General features: G+C 47.5%; 1 protein-coding gene across 1 annotated transcript in view; it reads right to left on the bottom strand.

The window, feature by feature from the left end:
* The window catches only part of SEC23A (SEC23 homolog A, COPII component), a 989636-nt gene that overhangs the window by 111384 nt on the left and 854065 nt on the right, over window positions 1–24187 (bottom strand). The window contains exon 17 of the mRNA XM_085626924.1: window positions 22699–22785. Coding sequence (XP_085483050.1) covers window positions 22699–22785 — 87 coding nt within the window. The remainder of the gene's footprint in view (window positions 1–22698; window positions 22786–24187) is intronic.

A 24187-nucleotide genomic window follows, 5' to 3' on the forward strand; every position in this document is an offset into this window, starting at 1 on the left:
GAAAAGCGGAGGTTTGCGGGCGCGGGGCCGAGAGGCCCTAGTACTTGGCCGTAGCCCTGGAGTCCTTAAAGCGCTCCAGCGCACTATCCGCTTTGTCGCCAAAAAGGCGACTGCCATCGAAGGGCATGTCCATGAGGGTGGTCTGGACATCTCTGGAGAAACTCGTGGACCTCAGCCAGGCGTGGCCACGAATCGCCACCGTGGTCGCCATTGCCCTGCCTATCGAGTCCGTTGTGTCCAGTCCACATCGGATTGCATGCCGTGCCGCATCCCGCCCCTCGGCAAGAGCCTGGGTGAGCCGTGTCCGGGCCTCCTCCGGACACTGGGGCAGCACGTCCTCCACCGTATCCCAAAGGGAGTGGGAGTAACGGTCCAAAAGGCACGCGGTGTTGATAGACCGCAACCCCAAACTAAGGGAGGAGAACAGTTTCTTCCTAAACTGTTCCAACCTTTTGGATTCCCGATCCGGGGGAGCGGACGGGAAGGAGGTCTGGGAGGTAGAGGCCTGGATAACCAGACTCTCGGGCGTGGGGTGCATCGACAGAAAACTGGGGTCGCCCGGGGCAGGGCGGTGGTGCCGGGCCATGTTCCGGTCCACAGGAGGAACTGTGGAGGGCTTGGACCAGGTGCCCTTCAGAACGTCAGACAGTGCTTCATTGAACTGCAGCAGAGGCTCTGAGGAGCTTGCTGGCGGTTGAAGCACTTCAGTGAGGAGATTAGTTCTCACGGCCACAGCAGGCAGTTCCAGCCCAAGGGCTTTGGCTGTCTTGCGCAGCACCACAGAAAACGTAGCACCTTCCTCCGTAGCCACGGATGGAGGAGAGATGAAGCCAGTGTCAGGGGAGGTATCAAGACCACTGGCATCCCCCAGTTCGTCTGCCCAGTCCTGAGATAACTGGCACTGCCATGCCAGAGGGTCCTCAGACCCCTCCCAGTCGTCACCGTCATCAGACTCCTGGTATACAGGTGGAAGGGCCGGAGCCGGTCGGAAGATGAACCTGTCATCCATCGGCGTCGGATACAGTGCCGGGCAGCGCTGCTCCGACGCCGGGCCCGGACCTGGACTAAACCGGGGAACGGCTTCCTCCGAAGGCAGCACCGGGGGCAGCACCAGAGGGGTAGGCGCCGGCCGAGGGGTCGTAAGGTCGACCGGGATCCAGGCCTGGATCCCGCGGGGGCCTGCGGCGTCGGAACCGGAGTCGACGAAGGCACCGGGGCCGGAGCCACCGGCTTGCTAGGCCTCCCAGTCGAGCCTGCGGGGCCCGAAGGCAGGGCCAGGCTCCTCATGGCCACGAGGAAATCCCTGATCTCCGCCGGAGTCGCGTCAGATCCAGGGACCGGAGGGTATGGGGTCGGACGGGACTCCTGCGGCTCCAACGGAGTCGCGCGACCAGCGAGGGGAGTCGGAAGAGCGATGTCACTTCTTACTGTGCCTGGACTTACCTGAATGCGAGGACTTAGACCCCGACGAGCGGTGATGGGTGCGGCTCTGCGACTGGTCCCTCGACCTCCTCCTCGACCGGGACCGTGAGCGGTGCGGAGCCGACTGCTGGATGTCAAGCAGCTTGCGGGACCGCTCCCGCCTAGCCTTCGAAGTCAAGGCCCGGCAGTCGAGGCACAACTCGGCATCGTGGTCGGCCCCAAGGCAATAGAGGCACCGGCGGTGGTGATCCGTGACCGACATCAGTCGGTGACAGGCGTCACAAGGTTTGAAGCCAGGCATCCCAACCGGCACCAGAGTCGAGGTCGACTGGAAATGGAACCAAAAGAGTTCAAAAAAGTTTAGTCAAAAAATGACTAAAAGGGTATGCTCTTCCCGGATCGGAGCTTACTGGCGTGGAAAAAAGAAGAACTGACGTCAGCGCGCGAGGATGGCGTCTAAGTACTCCGACGACGTCATCCCGGCGATCACAATGCCGACGACGGACGCGGAGCCGCAGACAACACCTAGTGACGCGCAAGGGTATTGCTGATGAAAAATATTTCCGGATCCAGCCTGACGCCTGGGGACATTCTAAGGTGAGGAATCTAACTAACGTGTTTCTTTCAGATATATAGCAATAGTAAGTGTTTAGAGGGAAAGATAACAAAATAAAAACAGTAAACAGTATGCAGAGTTAACCAAAAGAAAAAAAGTTCAAACCACCAATGTGGATGGCAATGAGTAGTTAGGCCACGGGAAATTGATAAGAGAGACACAGAAGGGAGAACAGGCTACAACCAATAGAAACATAGGGAAGTAAACTGGTGAGCATACGGACCAATAAAAAATGATATATCAAAAACAATAGATTTCACAAGAACAGTGCAAGCTCTGTGCAGGCGAAACCAAAAAACCTCTAAAAAAGGGACTTTTAGCTTGCCCATTACTTACCATTCGTTGGCAGCAAAGAAGAGTGATGAAGATGCTATCTATTTCGGAATTACGTGTGAAGCGTCACCTCCAGCACCACTTACTTTTCTGTGTGTGGTAAATGGACAAGTACAGATTGATTTCACTTAATTAAGGTCCATCTGCTGCTCGTGCTGTGATTGAGGTACTGTTTCTTCTTTTTTTGGCATCTTTATATACGTGATCATGACCCGACACGAAAGTATTGGGGCGCTTTACGTGAGCACCAGTGACATTACATATTGGGGCACTTTACGTGAGCACCAGTGACATTACACAAGCAAACATTTATTTATTTGGCACGGGGAGATTAAGTGTTTTGCGCAGAATCATAGGATGTTGAGCCGACACCGAGAGTCAAACCACATTTATTTTCTGGTAGAATTTTTATACGAATTCCATTCAAATGTAGCGAAATATTCTGAGCACATGACACGTCCACAGCTGCACACGTGTGATTTGCATGGACTGTAATTGTGAACTTGTGCAAAAGTGCAAATTAAAAACTGAAAAGTTGTGGGTCCAAATTTAAATGTTCACTCAGTAGTACTCAGGTTTCAACGGCTGCACACAGGGGCACTAGGCATGAGCAGTTGCCCAGGTCCCCGCGCCTGCTCACACTCATGGGGGCCTTGCACCACTGTGTCATGTTTTCAAGGACTTTAGTGTTCCTGAGGCCCAAGGAGCAGGCGTAGCCCCTGTCCAGTAGGCTTCCCGACCATGGTTAAGTGCTGCGAAGCCCAAAAAAGAGTAACTTCTCCCCTGGACCCTGCAGCGTTGGGAAAAAGGGCTTCAGCCCATTGCCAGGCGTATGGGCTGGGCTGCTGGCTGGTATTCCAGTTCTACTGAGCAACTTTCAGCAGCCTCCCTTGAGACATTTCAGCTTAACAAGTTTAGATGTTTTTGTTTTTTTAACACTTTCCTTTCTTGTCCCGTCTCTCTGGGCCTATTCACAGTATCTGCATAATAACAGTGATTCTGGAAAGTGCTGTTAAGTGTTCCCTGCCCCTGCATGAATGTAATGCAGGGGTATCCTACAGGGTTCACACTCAAAACAAAAAATTACGCCACATCACAATGGGCACTGTTCACCAAGGATGAAGGGAAAAGGAGTAAAGCAGAGCATACCCAGGCAAGTTGATAATAAAATGGGTGAGACAAATGGTAGAAGGTGCAAGGGGGGAGAGCTGATAGGTGATAGTAAAGTAGGAAAGAGAGTTAGGCAGAATCAGCACAGAAGAGTAAGTGACTGGAGGAAAGGGAGGCGGAGAAGAGAAAGTGGTGGATGAAACAGGCAGATTCAGTTAGAGACGGGAAGAGGCTGGGAGAGAGCAGTAGCGTAGCAAGGATGTCATGAGTCTTGATGCAAGGAAGGAAAATGTCTCCTTTGGCTGGTTTTGGGGTTGTAAAACACTGCAATTATCAGGGCTCCCCTAAGGGCTCTGGACCCTGGTGCCACTGCACCTACTTCACCACATGGTAGGTATGTCCCTGAGAGAGAGACTAGATGAAGGGCATAGCATGCAAAAGAGAGCGATGAAAGAGGGTATGACTTTGCTCAAAAAGGTATGAAGACTGAGGAGTGCAGAAGGGGTGAGGTGGATATAAAGGAGGCGAACAGGTGAAGTGAGGTAAGAGGCCGGGGAGAAAAGTGATGAAGATCAGTACACAGAGGGGAAAAGTGAATGTTATAGGGCCTGAACCAGCAAGAGGATGGTACAGTGTGGAGAGATGAAATATGAAGAGAAGTGCATGGAGGGAAGAGTTGTAGGCTGGAGGGACGGAACAAGCAAGAGGAGGGGAGAGGCAGGGGGAAATCATGTAGACTAGAACATGGTGGGAAGAGGTGATGTAAAGGGGACAGAACTAGCGAAAAAGGTTGATGCTGGAGGAAAAGATAAACGCTGAATGGTAGAGAGCATGGATTGGAGAGGCAGGATCATAAGAACTTAAGTGGGGAGAAATGAAATGGTGAGAGGTAGATCATGATGTAAGAGGACAGGACCACCAAGAACAGGTAAGAGGTTGTGGGAGAGACACAGGAGGGATAGATGAAAGAGGGGCAGAACAAACAAGAGAAGGTTAGAGGCTGGAGAGAGATGAAAACTGAAGTATACTGCAGACAGGAGAGAAAAGTGGATGAAAGAGGACCAGAATCTGAGAAAAAGATAATAGCAGTGCTTAATGTGAGCCAGTGGTTGCCGATGGACGCCACCAGGACCTATTTTTCTGCATCAGGCATTTACCGAGACCAAGAGACGGAAAAACACACAACCAGGAAAGAGGGAGAAAGACATAAAAACAGTTACCAGGGAGAAAGCAAGACCCTCTAATAGTGAAATAAAATGGTTGGCCGTGTCTAGCAGAGGATTAAAGAATCTTGAGGTAGATGCAAGGCTATGCAGCCTTGATGTTTGGCGTGCTGATATTTAATGGCACTGACATTGATTTTCTGAGCAGCGCATTGGGCACCGACACTCATTATTTTAAAAACTTAAGGTAAGAGGCAGGAAGAGGGATGAGGTGAAGTGTAAATCATGGAAGTTAGAGGTGGATGAAAGAGGCAGAAACAGTGAGAAAAGGTAAGAGGCTGGGAGGTGAAAGGGGAGAGATGAGTGTGAAGGGGACACACCAAGACAGAAAGTTAAGAGGCTGGAGGGAAAGTAGAGAGGTGAAGGGCAGTACATGAATGGGAGATGTAAGAGAGGCAGGGAAACTTATATGGACAGAGAGGAATGAAATTGTGAGAGGTGATGTAAGAGGGGCAGAATCAGTGAGAATGGTAAAAGGCATAGAGATGAGGTGACCTGTACAGAATGGAGGAGCAATAAGGATATCAGAAAGATAAAACCAGTAAGAGAAGGGACGAAGACCGGAGAGAGGGAATAGATGGATATAAGAGGGCTAGACTGCACAAGATAAGGTAAGAGTCTGTGGGTGAGACGAGAAGAAGAGCAGAGTATGGAAGGGGAGGTGGAAGTAAGAGGGGTAGATTCAAAGAGAAAATATAAGACGCTTCAGGAGGATGGTAGGGGCAAGGTGGATGTGAATGGGGTAGAACCAGTGAAAGAAGTTATGAGACTTGGAGGGATGAGAGGTGGAAGTTAGTGTATGGATAAGAGGAGTGAATATAAGAGAGGCAGAACCAGCTAGAGAACATAAGCAGAGTGGAGAGGACAGAGAAGCAAATGTGAGAGTTGGTTGGAAGAGAGCAGAATCACTAAAAGACGGTAAGAGGTTGAGGTGAAGGGAGACAGAAGGGGGAAGGCTGATATTAGATGGACATAACCAGCAAGAGAAACTGAAAGGGTTGGCGAGAGAGGAGAGGTGAAGAGTTGAACAGAGAGGTAGAGGTCAAAGAGGGAAAGAACCATTAAGGAAGGTAAGCGGAGCGAGGGAAGGAGGAAGAGGAGAGGTTATGCAACAGGGGAAAAACCAGCAAGAGCAGATAACGTAAAGGGAAAAAGGGAAATGGATAAGTGAATTTAGGAGGGTTGTACCAGCAGAAAAGATAAAAGGCTGGGTGGAGAGTTGAGATGTGAAGAGTTGAGAAGGGAAGGGAGATGTGGCTGTAAGAGGGGCAGGAATAGCAAGAGAAGTTGAGAGGCTGGATGGAAAATTGAGAGGTAAAGAGTAGAACATGGAGAGGAAAAATTGATGTAAAAGTAGCAGAACTAGAGAGAAAAAGTCGGAAGCTGGGTGAGAAGCACCTTATCTTATCTAGCCATTCTATTTCCGTCTTTTACAATGATCGGATTTAGAGAATGTGTTAATGGAATGAAATACCCAAAATTTCTCTATATGACTAATAGTCCCCCAATCCTCAACAAACATCTTACTATGTATCTGTATGCCCAAAGTGTCATGTGAAGTGATAAGGAATGTAAGCCACCCCTGCAAGACTAAAGAGTTGTGAGGCCCAGGGAAATGGGGCCAAGCACGGATAGGCAAGGTGCCGGAAAATCCAAATTTGACTGATGGGCCTATGGCTGGGAAAACTGTCCCCTTGTTTGGACTGGCTTGGTCATTGGTGCTCAACTCAAAAGGCTGCTGTAGACTTAGGGTTGGTGTGCACAGAGTAAGTCTGATGGTGTTTGCAAAGTCATCCAGCTCATTGTCATGTGCAGAATGAAAATGGGCCGGGTTGGTTAGGCACAGAATGGGAGCACCTTCTCCCAGAACAAAGAATCTTAAAGCTCAGGGAGTGACAACAAGGCCTGGGGAAATTGCTGCTTTTCGGCGGCACGGTTAGAATTGGCCTCCAATGGAAGGTGAGGTAAAGAAGGGTGAGCGGACATGGAGATGGGGGCCAGCTCAGGAGTTGGGGGCATTCCTGAGAGTACATCAAAGCACGTGGAGTGACCTGCCAATCATTGAGCATATATGAGTAGGTGTCTGGAAGATTCAAGGAAGCAGATCTTGCATTGGAAGTTGGAAGGACCAAAAGTGTTTGGTAGGAAGCTTGACACAGGGCTAGGGTGACTTGTGAATGATCGAAGGGGTCTTGCAAGAGTCTTGTATTCAGTTATCATTTTAAGCAAAATCCAGTTTCAATTTAGTTTTTACATCTTAGGCTAAATATGAGTTAAGCAGCTTGGTTCTTTACCCAATGCATTCTGGCAAGTGTCCTCCCTTTTAAAAAAATGTAAATCTCTGGGATTTTGGCAGCTTTATTTTGCAAGGCACACACCATCTCCCCCAACTTATAGATATTCCACCTTGCTGGATTTCCTGTACTTATAGATGTAAACTGCACAGAGTATAGTATATGAAGTCCTTTTTGTTTTGTTACTTTAATACCTGCCTGCTTAGTGACTGGCTCAGTATACATTTTGGGAGGTTTTTTTCCGCTGATGACAATTTTTTTCAGCAATTTCTTCTTTATACCTTAAGTTAGCTCATCTCTTTGCATCTCAAACATGGAGTTTGAGAGTAATTGATGTGTTTAGGTGCTCAGTGTGTTGCTGAGGTCCAGAATTTGGTGCTTTTGTTTGCCAAGATTTCAACCGCCCCACCTGTGTAAGACATCTGTGCTGTATCCTACTGTTATCTTTGGTAATCTGTGCTTTCTGTTCTTTACTACAGCTTCTGCAGTTCACTTAACTCATCTAGAATGTAAATCTTTGTGTTGATCCCCCATGCCTGATGAAATCCAAATGCCTTATCCATCGATCTCATTGACATAAAGGGAAGTTTGGGGTGCCACCTGAAGATCTGCTGTATAGCTCTAGGACAATCTGTCTTGGAATTTTAATCATGCACTAATCTGGAAACAATCAGTGGACACTGCTATAATGATATTAGTTTTAGAGAAACATATGCCTAGCTTTTCTACCTACATCGATCAATGTAATGTATTTCACTTAATAGAGCTTTACATTATTTGTACTTATTTTATTAGGGGTAATATTTATATTTTTATCCTTTTACTGTTATCCACAATAGATAAGTAGCTTCTTGCAAAGTTGTTTCAGTGATGCCAGAGAATTGTCAATTGATGTCACTTCTTGTGATGTCACTGCCTCTAATGTCACTTCCTGTGAGGTTACATCTTGTGCGAATTATAGGGGCCCCTCATGTTTCCATTCTACGCAGGCCCTAAAAATCCTAGGACCGGCACTGGTTGCACATTTGCAGGAAGCAGTTTGTGTTTGATGGTGTTTGGTCATGATAAAAACACATGCGCAAAACGATGCACTGAATTTGTGTATCCTTACATTAAACTTTCACTTGTGCTAGGAAAGACTTAGTGCAATTCTAATGGCAAAACACCCAAGTCAAACCTGATCAGTGTGCCAGCTGCTGTCTACAGTGCGGTATGGTCCACTCATTTCGAAACCTCTGTTGTGCTACATTTATTTCTTCCTCATTGTCACTGGCATGTGTGAAAATACAAGGGGGGACCCTATGCCACCAGCCTTCTTATTGTGCAGCCTTCAGATTAAAGGTCTGCCCTCTTTCTCTGAGCTCTCAACTTACTAAACTGTGTCTGTTTAGTCCGCTGAACATGTAGGACCAAGGCGGATCCCCAACTCATTTATATAGCCAGTTTCTCTACAATGTACGTCTTTTGTGACTAGTGTGGCTCATTATCTTTCACAATGTGTGTGGACCTATACAGCATACGTTTCTGTTATGAGATCTAGACAAATGTTTTAGGACTGACCCCATGATAGGCTTCAGATATTGTAGTTTGTATGGTTTTGGTGCCCACACCTAGAACTGCATGTTCTATCCACATGTTTTCTCTTTTAATCATATTGTCAAATTGTAAAATCTCTCAGGTAACCCATCTACCTTTACCTAGGTCACACTCGTGCCATCCACTACCACTTCAAACCACACATTTATTCCTATCAGGTGCGACCCACAATATGCTTTTATTACTTTCCATTTATTGAGGGAGCACAGTCAATCTCCAGGAGAGGTTGTGAGAGATGAAATGTGAGGTCGATTGGTAGGGGCCTTAAAATTGCAGAGATTCAATTAGTCTTTCATTTTTATATAGAATTACTGGAATGCAATTTTATGATTTACCATTTTCGTTTGATATGAGTTTGCAGAAATTACGACTTCGGCATCCTCCTCATTTAGGTTTATTAGTTGGTCAACAGAAGTAAATTTGATTACAAACTGAGCATAACATTATACTCCACAATGGAGATATTGATAATTAACACTATAGAAAGAACTATGGTTTCCTGTAGTGGTCGAAGTGCATTAACAAAAAGTATGGGAACTGTGATGTTGCGTGCGATGAAGGCAGGGAGAATGAAAGTGGGGACGTGGTCAAAGGTGCGGCTAAAAAAACCAAAATACTCTAACTTTTTTCAGTTTTTCACCTTCAGATAACTACATATACATTTTTTTTTTAATAACACACATCTTAAATGAATATTAAATGCAAGTTTTGTTAATCAATGGAAAATGGACTAGTGTACATTATGAAACCTCTATTAGTTGATGCACTGCACCAGAGAGCCACATAATTGAATACTGGTTTGTGCAGTGGAGAATAGTTATGTGTGTATGTTTAGGGCTACAAGAACCCAGTCTGTGAAAGAAAGCGCTGTGAACAAGCAAGTCATTATTTTAAACGTGCATTACACACAGTATAAGAAAGGCTGCTACAAAATGCGCAAAAAAATTAAGATTAAAAAGTGCTTCTAAAATATAGATTTTAGTAATAGCAAGACTGTATGTAATGCAACTTCTTTTTTTATAACGGTTATAAAAGCACACACTTCACAGCTTAGCTGGTAGCTCCCTTACAATACCTCTCAAAAATAATAAATGTGCGTTATCAGGAAGCTTCAAGTGATTCCAACAATTAAATTAAAGCCAATACTTGCTTCCAAGCACACTTTACATTTGGAGATTGACCAGCTGTTCACATTGACATTTCTTTTCAGGGAAGCAGGCGCCCTGGCAAGAAACCTTGTTTAGCTGTCTGCCCCTCCCTTGGTTTTGCAGCACAGGAGGCTCCCTGCCTTCCAGTTCAGCTGAAGCATTTCAGCTCTGGAATGAACCAGAGCAGGGGGACTGTTTTTCTAAAATTAAAAAAGCATGGGCACGTCTTTCCTCTGTATGTCACATGAATTTCTTCACTGAACTGAGATAAAACCATTAACACCAGACAGTAGGCCAATACACAAATGTATTTGCGAATATGTGATGTATTACTACAGGAGTATTCTTTTACAAACTCTTACATAACTTTATTAACCTGCGCTGAAACGTCCAAGTCACTATTAGTAAAAGAGCAAAGAGGGTACAGTCCTCACTACTTATACTAACTACCGTAAGCAGTCAACAGCACCAGGAGCCTTATTGGTAATCATGAGCTGAAAGAAATGGTTGATACAACTAACTGTATATGAACATTACCCAAATATTCACATTTTAGATATTATGGTGCCAAGTCATAAACCCATGTGAGAGTCTGCAAAAGAGTACTAAAGGAGAACAACCTGTTGTACTCCATAATATCTTTCTGAAGAGACCACAATCAATTTCAACAAAATGCTCCAGTGTGGCTTCAGGGCTGTAACAAAGTTGACGCTTTAGAGACCACGAAAAAAATAATAAAATATTTAATTTTTGTGGGAACATTGAAGGCAATAAACACTTCTCTGACAGCTTCAACAGCAATTAAAACCAATTAATTTAGTTCACAATTCCCACATCAATAAATCAAAATAAGAAAAGAGTCTCTTGTGACATTTTCCTTTTTTGCATGATTTATTTGCCTTGAGTGTTAGATGAATTTAGCACAGGAGTTTCATTGTTTAAAACTGTACATCAGTGGCTAATTCCCTGCTTTATTGCCTCTTTAAAAACATTTTTAGGTCTCGCCTTGCTATCGCGTAAGCGATCGCAAGGCGAGACTATTGTAAGGGGGTAAAAAAGTGCTCCCAAAAAGCGGATTGCATGGCTAGCACGCGCACAATCACGCGCATCGTGCCACCATGCAATCTGCTTTTTAGGAGCACTTCAAAGGATCCACTCCCCCGCCTGGAATGCGCTCCCCCGCCAAGCGCGCGCGCCACGCTCCGCCAGGCTTGTCTTGTTATCTGCGGATCGTGCATGATTGTCTCACAGCTTAAAGGTTTCTCTTTGTGGAAGAAGGTCTCTGTTACAGAGCTCAGAAGTGGGCAAGCACAGCCATACGTATCCCAGGCATGCATTGTGAAGGCTCGAGGAGTCATGTACTCGTTCAAGACCCATAGCTCGTCCTTCACAAACCTATCTAATGACGGTATTCTCGAGGCTCTGGTTCGTCTCATAGAATGTGCCCAGTCACAGTAGTTCTGTTGAGATCTTTCGGAACCCTAAGCAGAAATATATTTTACCCTTAAGATGTGCCTTTCTTTCATCAACAGGATTTTTTTTAGGCTAAGTGTTACATTCTGTTGCCCTCATGTGGCCACTTGTGGTAGTGCCAATATACTTAATGCGGTACCCGCAGCTGCAGATTGCATTGGGCAGCCCCATTAATACAACTGTAAGAGTGTGTTTCGGTCGGAATAAAAACACCCGGAAACAAGTATATATGTAAAAGTTGTGCCTGCCAATAAGCTCAGCGAGAAAGGGTCATGAACTGATAGGAAAAGCGAACTTTAGATTATTCTGACGTATGGGAGGTAACAATGCTGCAACAGCTAGTGGAAATGTGAGTGGCTGCAGTGGCAAAGCTCATCCCGCCAATGTTCTCACCTCAAGGCGTTCAGTATGATGTCACACCATGACGTCTGTATTCGGGCAGTGCTCACCAACTCTATTAGGCAACAACACAGAGTTCATATTCACTGTTCCGATACTACAGCCTCAAAAAGTTTTCGAAAGTCTTATGATACCTCTGAGGGTGTTCTCATACAGATAATAAATGTTTTCTGAGGTACATGCCCTTCACTCAGGAGGCATAATTTAGTTGGCAGGCAGTTATCTCATAAGAATGCCCTATAGAACATTCATCAATTATATAGTGAAAACCTACGGTGACATTCATCACGACTACGCAGTGGCGTAGCGTGGGCAGGGGACACACGGGTGGTTGCCCGGGGCGCAAAATTCTTAGGGGCATTTTTAGGAGCGCAAATTTTTTTTAAAGAAAAATGGAAGGATACTTGCCTTGCCCCGCAGACGGGGGTTGGAGAGGGCCATTTAGCAAGGTCGAGTGCACAGCACTCACTCACGGCCTTTGAGGGTGAACGCGGTCTCACGTGCAGGATTTCCACAGTGAATATTCATGAGGTACAGCCCTAAACAACTGATACCGAGTGAAGGCTATTTACATAGTTATTGTTCGCGCTGAAAGTCTGACGTGGTGCTTCCCTCGAGGACAACCAGGTTCTACCGATTGATCGAATGTTGGCATACTTCTTGTATGAAATAAACCTGTAGCAAACTGTTTTCCAACAAACATTGTGTGGACTGATTATTTTGTGCAGCGCCACCAATTACTGCTAAGCGAAGGGGGGACTGGCCATATCAGCACTATACTAACCACAACATCCCATTTGTCGCATAACTGCACGCAACACAACATGACTTCATCTCATATTTATTTTGTGCAGCAGAATCACACAGTAGTTATAAATATGCTCAGGGCACAAGTCTTAAACAAGCATTTGCAATGCAATAGGTCTCGCATTTACACGAGTTTAAGCTATCGGCATTGTAAATGACAATGCCTTTTATTTATGTTTTAAAAACGAAAACAAAAATAAAAGGCATTGTTATTTGCAATGTCAATAGCTCAGACTCGCGTATATGCGAGACCTATTGCATTGCAAATGCTTGTTCTTGTTAGTGCTGTATCCCCCAGGTACACAGGAATGCATGGTAGACCAGAATGTTCTCCTACTTTTTAGATCTCGCCTGCAACAGCACATGCGCTGCATATGATCTCGCTTGCAAGAGATATTGTATACAAGGGATTTGCAGCCCGCCCTTTGCTTAGCATTCGTTGGCCTCACTGTCCCTCTTATGTGCTCTCGTGTGAGAGAAATATTGAATAAGACAATGGGCTTCCAGCCTACCCTGCGCTTAACATTCGTTGGCTTTACTCTCACTCTTATTTGCAGCATTCTGATTGGCCAGTGCATGCTGACTTCACGTCCTCTTCTTTTGGCTGGAGCATGGACAAATTGTTGATTTCTTCTGCTTGACTGTTGTCCTTCCGCTGATTGCGTTGTGGCTGAGGTGCTACTTTTTTTCTTCTTCCCTGTTGGTGAACCTCTTGCCATCTGTAGCTATGTTTTACTATGTCACACACACACAAAGTCATTGAATTGGATGTCAATTGTGACAACTAATGCTATCTGTTCTTTTTGTGAAAACAGACGTTATCTGCTTCCATGCTTCCAAATGTATTTTCACTAACACATGAACATAGGCACAATTGCTTTCTGTATGTGATAGTTTTTTTTACCAAATGTCATATTTTTTATTCTTTTTCACGCATGGGAGATTAAATGATTTTCAAAGAATCACAGGAGTGTTGTGCTGAGACCTAACAAGCATTGACAAAGCCAATAGGGGTCGTCTTCGAGACTATTGGCTCCATCATTGCCTTTTGTTCATGCTATACTTCATGGGCATTGCCGACTTTGGCTATAATTTGTAGCCATGCTGCAGCATGACTAAAAATTATAATAATAATAACAAAAGGACTTTTAAAAAATGCACATTAGCCCTGGCTGCGTTATGTCGTTTTTTAAAACTTTGCTGCACAGTGTGGCTGCAAAACATTGTCAAAGTCAATAGCTCTCAAAGGTAAGGCCTATTGGCTGTGCCAAATGCTCAGTGAATGTTTTTGTTTTTATTTTTGCTCCTTATATATGCATAAGAAGTAAATACAACCTGAAAACACTTTAACAGAAATATGATTGCTTGCCACGGCCAAACTAATTTGTTTACCAATGCTTGCTGCCAATCATGACCCACAAACTGTCTGCACTGAGAGCCTGGATGTTCCTGGGCAGTTAGAAGTGGTGCCCACCAGTAGCCTGTATTTTGATATTTGTGTAAAGAGTCAATTGTGTGCAGACAGTTTGTGCCAAGGGAAGTGTGTCCTAGGATTGCGTGCAGGAGCCCTATGCTTTCATGTAGGATCTCTATGTAGGTCAAAAGATAGTGGTCAGAGCCTCACTGAAGGCTGGAACCTTCTATCAACACCCAAACACACGTCTGAAACAGGAAGGTATTCTTGAAGGAGGACACTGTATGAGGGTGCACACCTATCTTTTATTAAAAAACTGCAGCAGCCTAATCTGGTATTTCCATCTGCCCTTCAGTATAATTTTAGGACTCTATCTCACACCAACCATGTCCCAAGAGGCAGTTCCAGCCAGTGACTTTCACACACACGTCAGGTGTCAACAGATGAGCAAAAACTAGTAGGATTCCATCCTGTGGTCACTCAATAAGGAGGTGGGTGCGAGAATTCTCAAGTTTATAATGCAAGTATTCAAATCTCTCCGAAGATACTCCTAAGTGGTATAAACTACACTGTCAGAAGGTGAGAGCACCCACTCCTACACGAGCTCTGAACTCATCATCCTCTTGGTAAGAGGAAATAGAAGACCAGACCAAAGGAAACCGATATAGGTCACTGCCCCCAACATCATGTAATAGATAGAGGTGGGCAGAACTCAGAGTTACATAAAAACTCCGCAGAGTTCTGCCAATGGGTGGAAATATTCATGTTGCACTGCAATGTAGCACCAGTATCGCAAACAGTGCTGAAAAATCACGTGGTGTGCAAGACTGCATTACCATTCGAGTGATTTTTCTCCTGCTCAAGTAGAAAATCTACTCATGCAGCAGCAAATCTACACGAGAAGCAGGCCTCTGACCGTGAACGCTTGTGACCTTCCGCGTTAGAGAACGGTGCTAGGAGACGCTAAATCTCGCTCTAATTTCTGGAGCCTCATGGGAAAAATTCAGCGAGGCGGGATTTGGAAGGAACTCTGCTTTACAAGAGTAAAGCGGAGTTGCTAAATTCCGCTAATTCCACGGGCGGAAAGAAATATTCCGCCCAACCCTAGCAATACGACTTCGGCAGCACCTCAAAACACTCTCAAACCAATTGTAAGAGATTGTTTAAAGGTGCTGGGCACTGCAAGTCAGTCTTTTGGGTTGGGGGAATAGATGCAGGGAGTGTTTAGGCGCTAAAGGTTACTCAACACTAACTCAGCTTCCCACGGATAAATAAATAACTCGGTGGACACCATATATTCTTTGACCAATTAATTCTGATCCAAAGGCAGGGATCCTCCATTTATCCATTCTGCAAGTCAAAGTTGGAGAAGGTTCTTAACAATATATCTCTTCCTATGTGAAATGGTCTAATTCCAACAGATTATGATTTGCAGCAATGCCCATTCTATTATTATGCTTTGCTTATAAGGATCGCCACTTTTGCCACATATTTACACATAAAATATGTAGTCATGTAAAGCAGACTCAAGTTCTTGTGTCGTTTCTTTGAATACAAAACATGAAAATCTCAGTGACAGTTAATCCCGAAAATATGTCACAATCAATGCTTCCATAACAACTGGAGGTTCTATGACTTTAATTCATAAATGCTTATAGATTATGCTTATTTTTTCTGAAATACACACCCCTTGTATTTCTAGGCCTCAAATATGGCAAACTGCTTGGAGGAATCGAATGACTTTAGAAGTTTAGGAAAATTCTGAAAGTCCATATTGTCGTATTGTTTTTTTAAAAAATATAAATCTTTTTATTAACAAAGACTCGAGAGACCACAGCATACAGAAACGATAGCATGAGGACAATGTTGCCATATACAATGAACCACAGTTGATACATTCTCAGGTGGGGTGGACCCCTCCGGCATTTCACCCCTCGTCACTGATCTGATAACTCCAGCCCTCAGTACCTCCGCCACGGCAGCCACACCAGTTCCCACTTTTTGACACAACCACTACTTTTGTACACTGTTTCCTCCGCTCTCTGGCACCAATCAAGGTTGCGTTTCCATTCTGAAATCGGGGGGGGGGGGGGGGGCCTACGCCCCCCAGTTTCTGGCAATGTAACGCTTCGCCGCCAATGCCAACCATATACCCACATATCTGGACCAGTCTGCCTGTCCTCTAATCATGAGAAGAAGCCACTTTGGGTCTAACGGAATCGGCTCGCCAACCACCTCCGACATGACTTCCATAACCTTCCGCCAAAATGCGGCTACCTCCGGACACCTCCATAGTGTGTGTATAAAGGTACCTTCTAACCCGCACCCCCGAACGCACTGCACAGACGTTGCACGTCCCCAGGAGTAGAGGTGGGTACGAGGATAGTAGACGGGATGCAAGATCTTGAGCTGCACTAGCCTGAATCTGACGCGCATAGCCACTTCCCTAGGGCTCTGGAGTGCCTCCTGCCAGTCTCCATCATCGAGGTCTCCTACCCAGGCCGCCCTAAGGGAGACCAAAGGATCTGGGAGGTTGCTGATTAGTTTACGATATATCGTGGAAGTGGGATTCCCTTGTATGGGGTCCAGCAATAGCCGGTGTTCAAGCGGGGAGTATTCTGGAATTGAAGCCCCCTGTTGTATGTGGGTACGCAGCGCATGTAAGAGCCGCAAATGTATGTATCACTGCGAGTCGTGCATGTCGTATTCTTTCTGCATGTATTCAAACGAACGGGGTGATTCACCCTTCCATACGTCTCCCATGTACTCGATGCCAATCAGGCACCAGCCCCTAAATCCCGTCGGCGCTGCCACCTTCCTGAGAGGATCACCCGCCCGCAGCAGGGTTCTGCCTGTCAGCCGCCCAGCCCAGCCGAGGCACTTGTTTGCGTCTTTCCAACATTGAACCACCACCCTAGTATGTTCCGGCCAATTCGTGCCCATTCGACAGGAATACAGGAGGGATTCGCAATTACCCTGCAACACTGATGCTCTAGCTACTCTGTAGGCCGGCTCATCCATCCCCACAGAGACCCAGTCGTTGATCACCTGCAGTTGGGAAGCCCAATAGTATAGCTTGACATCCGGGACTGCAATCCCTCCATCAAATACACCTCAATGTAGCTTCTGTAGTGCAATCCTCGGCAACCCCCCCCCCCGCCCACAACAGAGACCGCACCTCCTGTGTCATTCGCTTGAAAAACGTCTGCGGGATCCAGAAGGGAGTGTTCTGCAGTACATATAAGAGCCGAGCTAGCATAAACATCTTGTACAGGGCCGCCCGCCCCATTAGCGAGAGTGGAAGCGATCGCCAGTGGCTCACATCAGCAGCCAGACGGCTCATCTGGGGCCCCAGGTTTCTCGCCAGAAATTCTTTCTGATCTCTGGTGATGTAGATCACCAGATACTTAAAACCATCCACCAACACTGGGGCTGCACAACACTGCCGGACCCTTGGGGGAGGTCCGGAAAGGGGAAAGATCACAGACTTCGACCAGTTAATATTATACCCCGAGTAGCTACCGAACAACTCAAAGATATGGAGGACCCGCGCTATGGAGTAGTATGGCCGTGACAGGTACAGCACGATGTCATCAGCATATAAGGAAATACGCTCTTCCCAATAGTCCGGCGCTCGCAGCCCCCAAATCTCAGGAGCTCTCCTGACCCAGTGGGCCGGGCACTCCAATGCCAGGGCAAACAGGAGCGGGGAGAGAGGGCACCCCAAACGCATGCCGCTCCGAAGCCCAAAGGACCAAGACAAGGTGCCGTTTACCATCACGCGCGCCGTCGGCCCCTAGTATAGGAGTCTGACCCAGCTGCAAAAGGAATGGCCAAAGCCCAGCCGCTGAAGGACCATAAACAAGTATGGCCATTTGATACTATCGAAGGCCATTGAAGCGTCCAATGACATTAGGGCCGTCTGCTGGGACACAACACCCTCGGTCATGTGCAACACCCCAAACAGCCGTTGCAGGTTGTGTCTCGTGCTTCTACCCGGCATGAACCCTGACTGGTCCACGTGCACCAGGTCTTTAATTACCGATAGCACTCTGTCTGCCAACACTTTCGCCAGGACCTTGGCCTCAACGTTGATGAGGGAGATAGGCCTATAGGAGCTGCACTGATCTGCCGGTTTCCCCTCTTTGTATATCACCACTACCGTAGCTGCCATTTGGTCCACCGGGAGATGACCCACCTCTCGCGCCTCCCGCAACATCTCTAGGAGCGCTGGAAGTATGATCGTTGCCTGTTTTTTTTGAAGATTTCAACCGGTAGCCCATTAGGGCCGGGCGCCTACCCGGCTTGAGCGAAGTCAATGCTCTGCCCAGCTCTTCTACCGTGAGGTCTGCCTCAAGGGCATAATGAGTTTCGGGGGGCACTGTTGGCATGTTGAAATCCCTAAGGAATTCCTTGCAGTCCACTGCCGACCTTCTACTCACTGGGGCATATACACGCGCAAAGTGCACCGCGAAGGCCTCTACAATGTCTGAGCTGGTGGTCTGTAGTACTCCTCCCACATCTTGGATCCCTACTATCCAGGACCTATCCCTGTCCCGCCTCTCCACCCACGCCAAAAGTTTGAGGGCCTTATCCCCAATATCATAGAGGCGATGCTGGGTGGCATATGCTCGCACCTCTCCTTCCGCTAGGGCCCGCAGGTCCCATTGTTTCATCATTAACCTATGTCACGCCTCCGCGTATAACGTCATCTCGGCCTCGCCCTCCATTTGACTAATCTCTCGTTCGAGTTGTCTACAGTGCAGGGTCTCTTCCTTTTTCTGTGCCCTAATCAGCGCCTACGCCTACCTCCTCAGCATCGTCTTGTAGGCCTCCCAAAGTGTGATATGTGATTGCACCGTCCCCTTATTCTCTTTGAAATAATACTCGGAGCGCTCTCTGATCTTGTCAGTCAATAACAGATCTCTCAGTCGCCACGGATCTATATGCGGGAAGGCCGCCCTATCAATGACCGGGCCGTTGAGCGTGGCACACTCCGGCACATGGTCAGAGATTCCCCTCGCCCTATTATAGACGTTTGAGAAGTCGCCCACTCTATCTGCGTGTGTGAATAAATAATCAAGTCTGGAGAAGGACCCATGCCTGGCCGAATAGAAAGTGTAGTGCCTTAATGAGGGGCTGTGCGCCCTCCATAGATCAACCAGGCCCAGTGCCCTCGTAAAGTCCGCAAGGCCCCGTTCCCCATATGCCCCTTCGGGGGCCAGACCTGTCCATTTCCGGGCACATTGCCGCGTTTGTGTCCCCCCCAATGAGCAGAATACCTGCGGGCAGGCCCGCTATAAGTGTAGTAAGTTGCGGGAGAATCACCAAGTGGAGCCCTGGCGGTATGGAACATGAGCCGAACACCAACAGGCGCCCCTGCCCACCGCTGCAGCGCAACACCCTGCGGGGTCCGTCCATGTATCTATGATCATCAAGGGCAGCGCTTTACGTATAAGGATGCCCACCCCCCTGGCCCCAACCCGGAGTGCACTACCAAGGTATAGCCAACCCGATCCAAGTCTTTACATCTGCTTCTCCTCAGGTGCGATTCCTGAATGAGAACAATGTCGGGGGAATGCCTCTTCAGATATTGCATCACTAGCGTGGGCTTAATTTTATTGCCCAGCCCGTTCACATTCCAAGACCAAACCTTCACAGTTGCCGGGTTACCCATTGACATTGTATCTGACTGTTGACACTGGGGTCATCCCATTCTCCCACCATAATCTCCACAGCAGCCTTCTGGATGTATAGGTCTCGAGTGTAGCGTCTCCCCCCCGCGAACAAAATCAAACAACAAACCCAACTCCCCCCTCCCTGCATCCCTGCTAGGTGAGTCCCCAACATCTCACCTCCCCAACTTGCAGAGGGCCGGTCATCCATGAGAAACCCAGAAACCCATTCGTAAGGAGTCGTGGTCTAGCCTCCAGCGTGAAGAGACATCTGACTGCTGGATGGAATTTTCCAGCCCCATGACTACATCCCATTAACTCATCGAATCTATACCTCTCTCCGTGAAGCCTCCACCCCACCAAGTTCAACCAATGACTGATGTCCGCAATATTTATGTCCAGCAGCAAGAGTCCAAGGCGCAGTCTCCAATGTTTAAGGTGCGAGATCAAAGACAACCCCTCCCAGAAATAGCCTCCCCCTCCCCCACATAGGACCACACACCAGTCTATACCCGCTGACGAGTGTCGCAACAGTTATTCATCTGTCCATTGTTGTCGCAGCTATCCGCTGGGGGAGGTCCCGATCTCCGGGCCCGACTCCTCTCCGTTTCAGTCTGTCGCCTGTCGCCTGTGTCCTCCCTTGCGGCTCACGGTGCGCCAGCCCTCCAACCAATCGCTTGCATCCTCCGGCCTTTCGAAGAAGTATGCCTTTCCATTGTCTAGGATTTTGAGTCGGGCCAGAAAGAGCATCATATACTTCACGCCCTGCTCCCGAAGGGCTCGTTTCACCCCATCGAAGGAGCGCCGCTGGCGTTGTACTTGCAGCGTGAAGTCCGGGAAAAACCGGATCGTAGCATTCTTGTGTCTGAGGTCTCCGTGCATCCGTGCCACCTGCAGAATGCCATCTCGATCCCTAAAGTTCAGGATACGGGCAATAATGGTGCGCGGAGGGGCCCGCAGCTTGGGCTTACCCCCCAGCGCTCTATGGGCGCGCTCAAGGGAGAAAAATTGTGATAAAGACGTTTCGGTTTGAGGTGATTCAAGATTAAGTCTTCCAGAAAGAGGTCTACTGCTGGCCACTTCATCCCTTCCGGCAACCCCATCACTCGGAGGTTGTTGAGTCGGGCCCTACCTTCCTGATCTTCCAGCCGGGCATATATCTCCGCCTAATTTTTCGTGAGTGTCAACACCTGCTCCTCCAAGCATTTCGTTTTAGCTTGCACTCTCCCAATGTCCGCTTCTGTTGTGGCTACCTTATCGGACATCTTGCGGAAGTCCGCTCGCAGGAGGTTTACCTCCTCGGTAACTGAGTGCAGTTTCGGCTCAAGCGTGCCTTTCAACTCGCCAATCGCCCTCATAATGTCTTTCAGGGTCGGGTCAGGGACTTGTTCACCCCCTTCATCATGCGGTTCTTTTCCGACCGCTCCATTGTCCCGCCACATGGCAACAGTGTATTTATCAATCTGGTTGGCCTGTCCGGGCCCTGATCCGCTGGTACATTCCATGACTGAGTCTGTGGAAGAATGGGGCCACTATCCGCCAGCGACTGCCAGTTCTGCTTTATCCGGCACCGGTGGGGGGAGGGGGGGGGTGTCTTGCCCGTGGACAGGGAGCAGTCCAAGTGTGCCCCGGACTCCTGGAGTACACCGTTGGTGCTACTGCCTCAATCCGAATACAATCCCTGCTTTCGCTTTCTGGTGGTGATTACCCCACTCACCGCTCTCTACGCAGTCTGGACCTTGCAGCCATCACACCCCTTCTGGGGACCAGGATTTGCCGCCCCCAGGGTCGCACTCCACTCACCAGTCCGCGTAGGGGGGAAGTGGAACCACCGGCCTCTCCAGCTGCACGAGCCGCAAACTGGCCAGCCACTGCCCAGATGTCTGGGGGTCCCCCCACTGGTACCTTCGTATTGGGCCAGGGGCTCTCCACAATCTGACCAGCACCACACCGGCCTCAACGCTCCCACGAGGACCGGGTTCTCTCAGCCCCGGGGGCCGCGCTCCCAGCACCAGTCTGTGGGGGGGGTGGGGCTCTCCACCTTATTGCCTCCGGGGCATTTCGCTGCTGATGGCTTGCTGTGTGGACCCTCTCCCCACCTGTCGGCCGTCATTAATTGCTGGGCAAGGCCCACGGAACGCTGCTTCTCTCGCTCGCTGTCTCGCTGCCCCCAGGGGAGCAGCCTAAGTTCCTCTCAGCTCGCTGCACCTCCTGCTTGGTCCGCCACGCTCTCACCGCCTCTCTCGGTGTCGTCGGTGCTGGGCGCCGCCACCTCGGCACCGTGTCCTGTTGCAGAGCGCAAGCAGTTGCCTGTCCCACTCCTCCATGCCGAATTCGCAGCAGCGATTACTCCTCCGGGCTCCAGCGGGCTGCCATCTTGTCCGCTCTCGCTTCCCTCAGTCGCTTGGTGTACGGCTCCACCTCTGCCGATCCGTGCCCGGAGCACGGTGGAATTCGGGCTCCAACGCTTCCCCAACCGTTTACGGCTCAGAACGGGCCCACCATGACAGGATTTTGACGGATGTAAGGGACTGTTTCACGCTCGGCTAGCGCAGCTCACTCAGCCTGCGGCCATCTTCCGCGGCTGCTAGCCACGCCCATATTGTCGTATTGTTAAACTCTTATGCACAGTCTTTAAGGCTCGGCAGTGCCATGTACCCAAATACTTATTTTCATGAACTATACACCAAGTGTAACCATTAAAACATAACAGTGCTTAACTTGATCTCATAGGTTATGTTCAACCGCACGAACGGTGCTTCACTTGATCTCATAGGTTAGGTTCAACCGCAAGTCACATGGTGGTCAGACGATCAAGGTGACAGGATCAAACCTGTGGAATGGACTGCACAAATATATAAAGTCCCAACCAAATCTGTCTGCCCTAATGAAAAAAATTAAAAGCAAACCTCTTCAAAAAGACTTTTCCTTGTCACCAAGATATCACAAGGACTACACCCCTGGACATGGCTCACGAGTTTAAATGGACCTCTGTTTATTTCTGGATCTGAACACCCACATAATATTATGTTGCCCTGGCAGTCAAGATTCATACAATCCAAGAAGGTGTAGAGTAAAAATTACAATTTTCAATATGCTACTTCACAAGAGCCACAAAGGGACTAAAGTCACACGATGGCATGCTAAAAAACAGATTAGCACATAAATACATGTTATGAATTGCTTACCTCTCCATGGTATATCAGAATTTGGAAGAACGTGTCCATTAAAAGAATTCGATCTGGAAGAATACTGCTGCTATCGAGTAAAACGGGCTGGAACCAAATCACAAAGCAATACATTAAAACAAACGATGATACAAAAAAGAGTGAACAATTTAATGCAACTTTTTAAATTGAAAGGCAAGACCTTTGGTAAAATAATCGGCGCTATTTTGAAATGTGGAGCACTGCAAATGTCTTTTTCGAAGATAAATTAGTGGACTGTGTGTCCGGTGTCAAAGGGCAGTGGAAGTAGGAAAGGGAGGTGTCCAGCATTATCAGCCACAGAAGCAGTTCATCTCTACGGCAGAACAAACCAAACATTCACACAAATGCTCCTCTCTCCACACAGCAGCTGACCAGATATATTCAAATGCAATAGACAAATACATTATTATCACTGTGTATAAATCAGTGGAATTGTCATTTCTTTTGCATAAATGTAGTACACATTACTAACAGAGGGAAAACCGGTTATACCATTCATTGTATATATAGATCACTGAGTGAATATAAATAGATGTACATGCTGCCTGGCTGGATAACCCCTTTGGTATCTCTTTCACGGAAAATGCTGCACATCAATTCAACCTTGGCCTTGGTGCTATCGAGAGTGGACTTGTGTAGTCTTGGAATTTCGTGAATGTAAACTTTCTCCTAATTTTAGGTATGTGTTACAAGAAACGGGAAATCTCACCCGCAGAATAATTATTTAAAGGATCTCTATCATATGAAAACACTATATGTCAATGTCTAGAAGACTGCACTTCACCCTTAAGCGACTAAGCATCATCTTGCTAGAATTCTTCATTCAGTAAAAAACCTTCATTAGTACAGAGCAGCCCTACAGTATTTTTAAGGGCTCATCTTTTGACCACTACTTTGTGCATGAAAAGAGATGAGTTAATAAAGAAGTAATCCTCCGGCTAGGCTCTCTGTGCAGTCTCAACCTTTGAGTACTGGCACCGGAAACGTATTCTATAGCTGTTCAACAGAGCACTGAGCATCTAGTACCATATACACAAGTGTATCTCACATACATCACGTTGTCTGTTCCTGTGTGTGCTCTCATCAGTTCCATTTGTTAAACACCTACTTCTCACGCTCAAATCCTTGGTGACGCACAGACTCCATCATTTCTCCATTTTCTTCTTCTCACCTTCTACCCCCTCTTCTTTCAAGTACGGTAGTTTATGCCTCAACATTCTAATTTTTGAACCATGTGCGTCATGTCACCAGTTGATTGCAACAGATGACATGCAGTGAACGTTAAAGAACATGCCTCCCGAGACTTCGTATGGCAATATAGTACTTATCAGTGTGTATCCTCACAATTCCATTGTTTCAGAGATTCCGTCCTTCTCTGATGGACTCCATGATTACACGCCTGACACATCTGATTCACTGGGTGAGACAGATTTGGATCATGAGCAGACAGCCTGCTCCGCCACCCCTC

Source organism: Triturus cristatus, chromosome 9, assembly GCF_964204655.1.
Source record: "Triturus cristatus chromosome 9, aTriCri1.1, whole genome shotgun sequence".
In the NCBI taxonomy this organism is placed as follows: domain Eukaryota; kingdom Metazoa; phylum Chordata; class Amphibia; order Caudata; family Salamandridae; genus Triturus; species Triturus cristatus.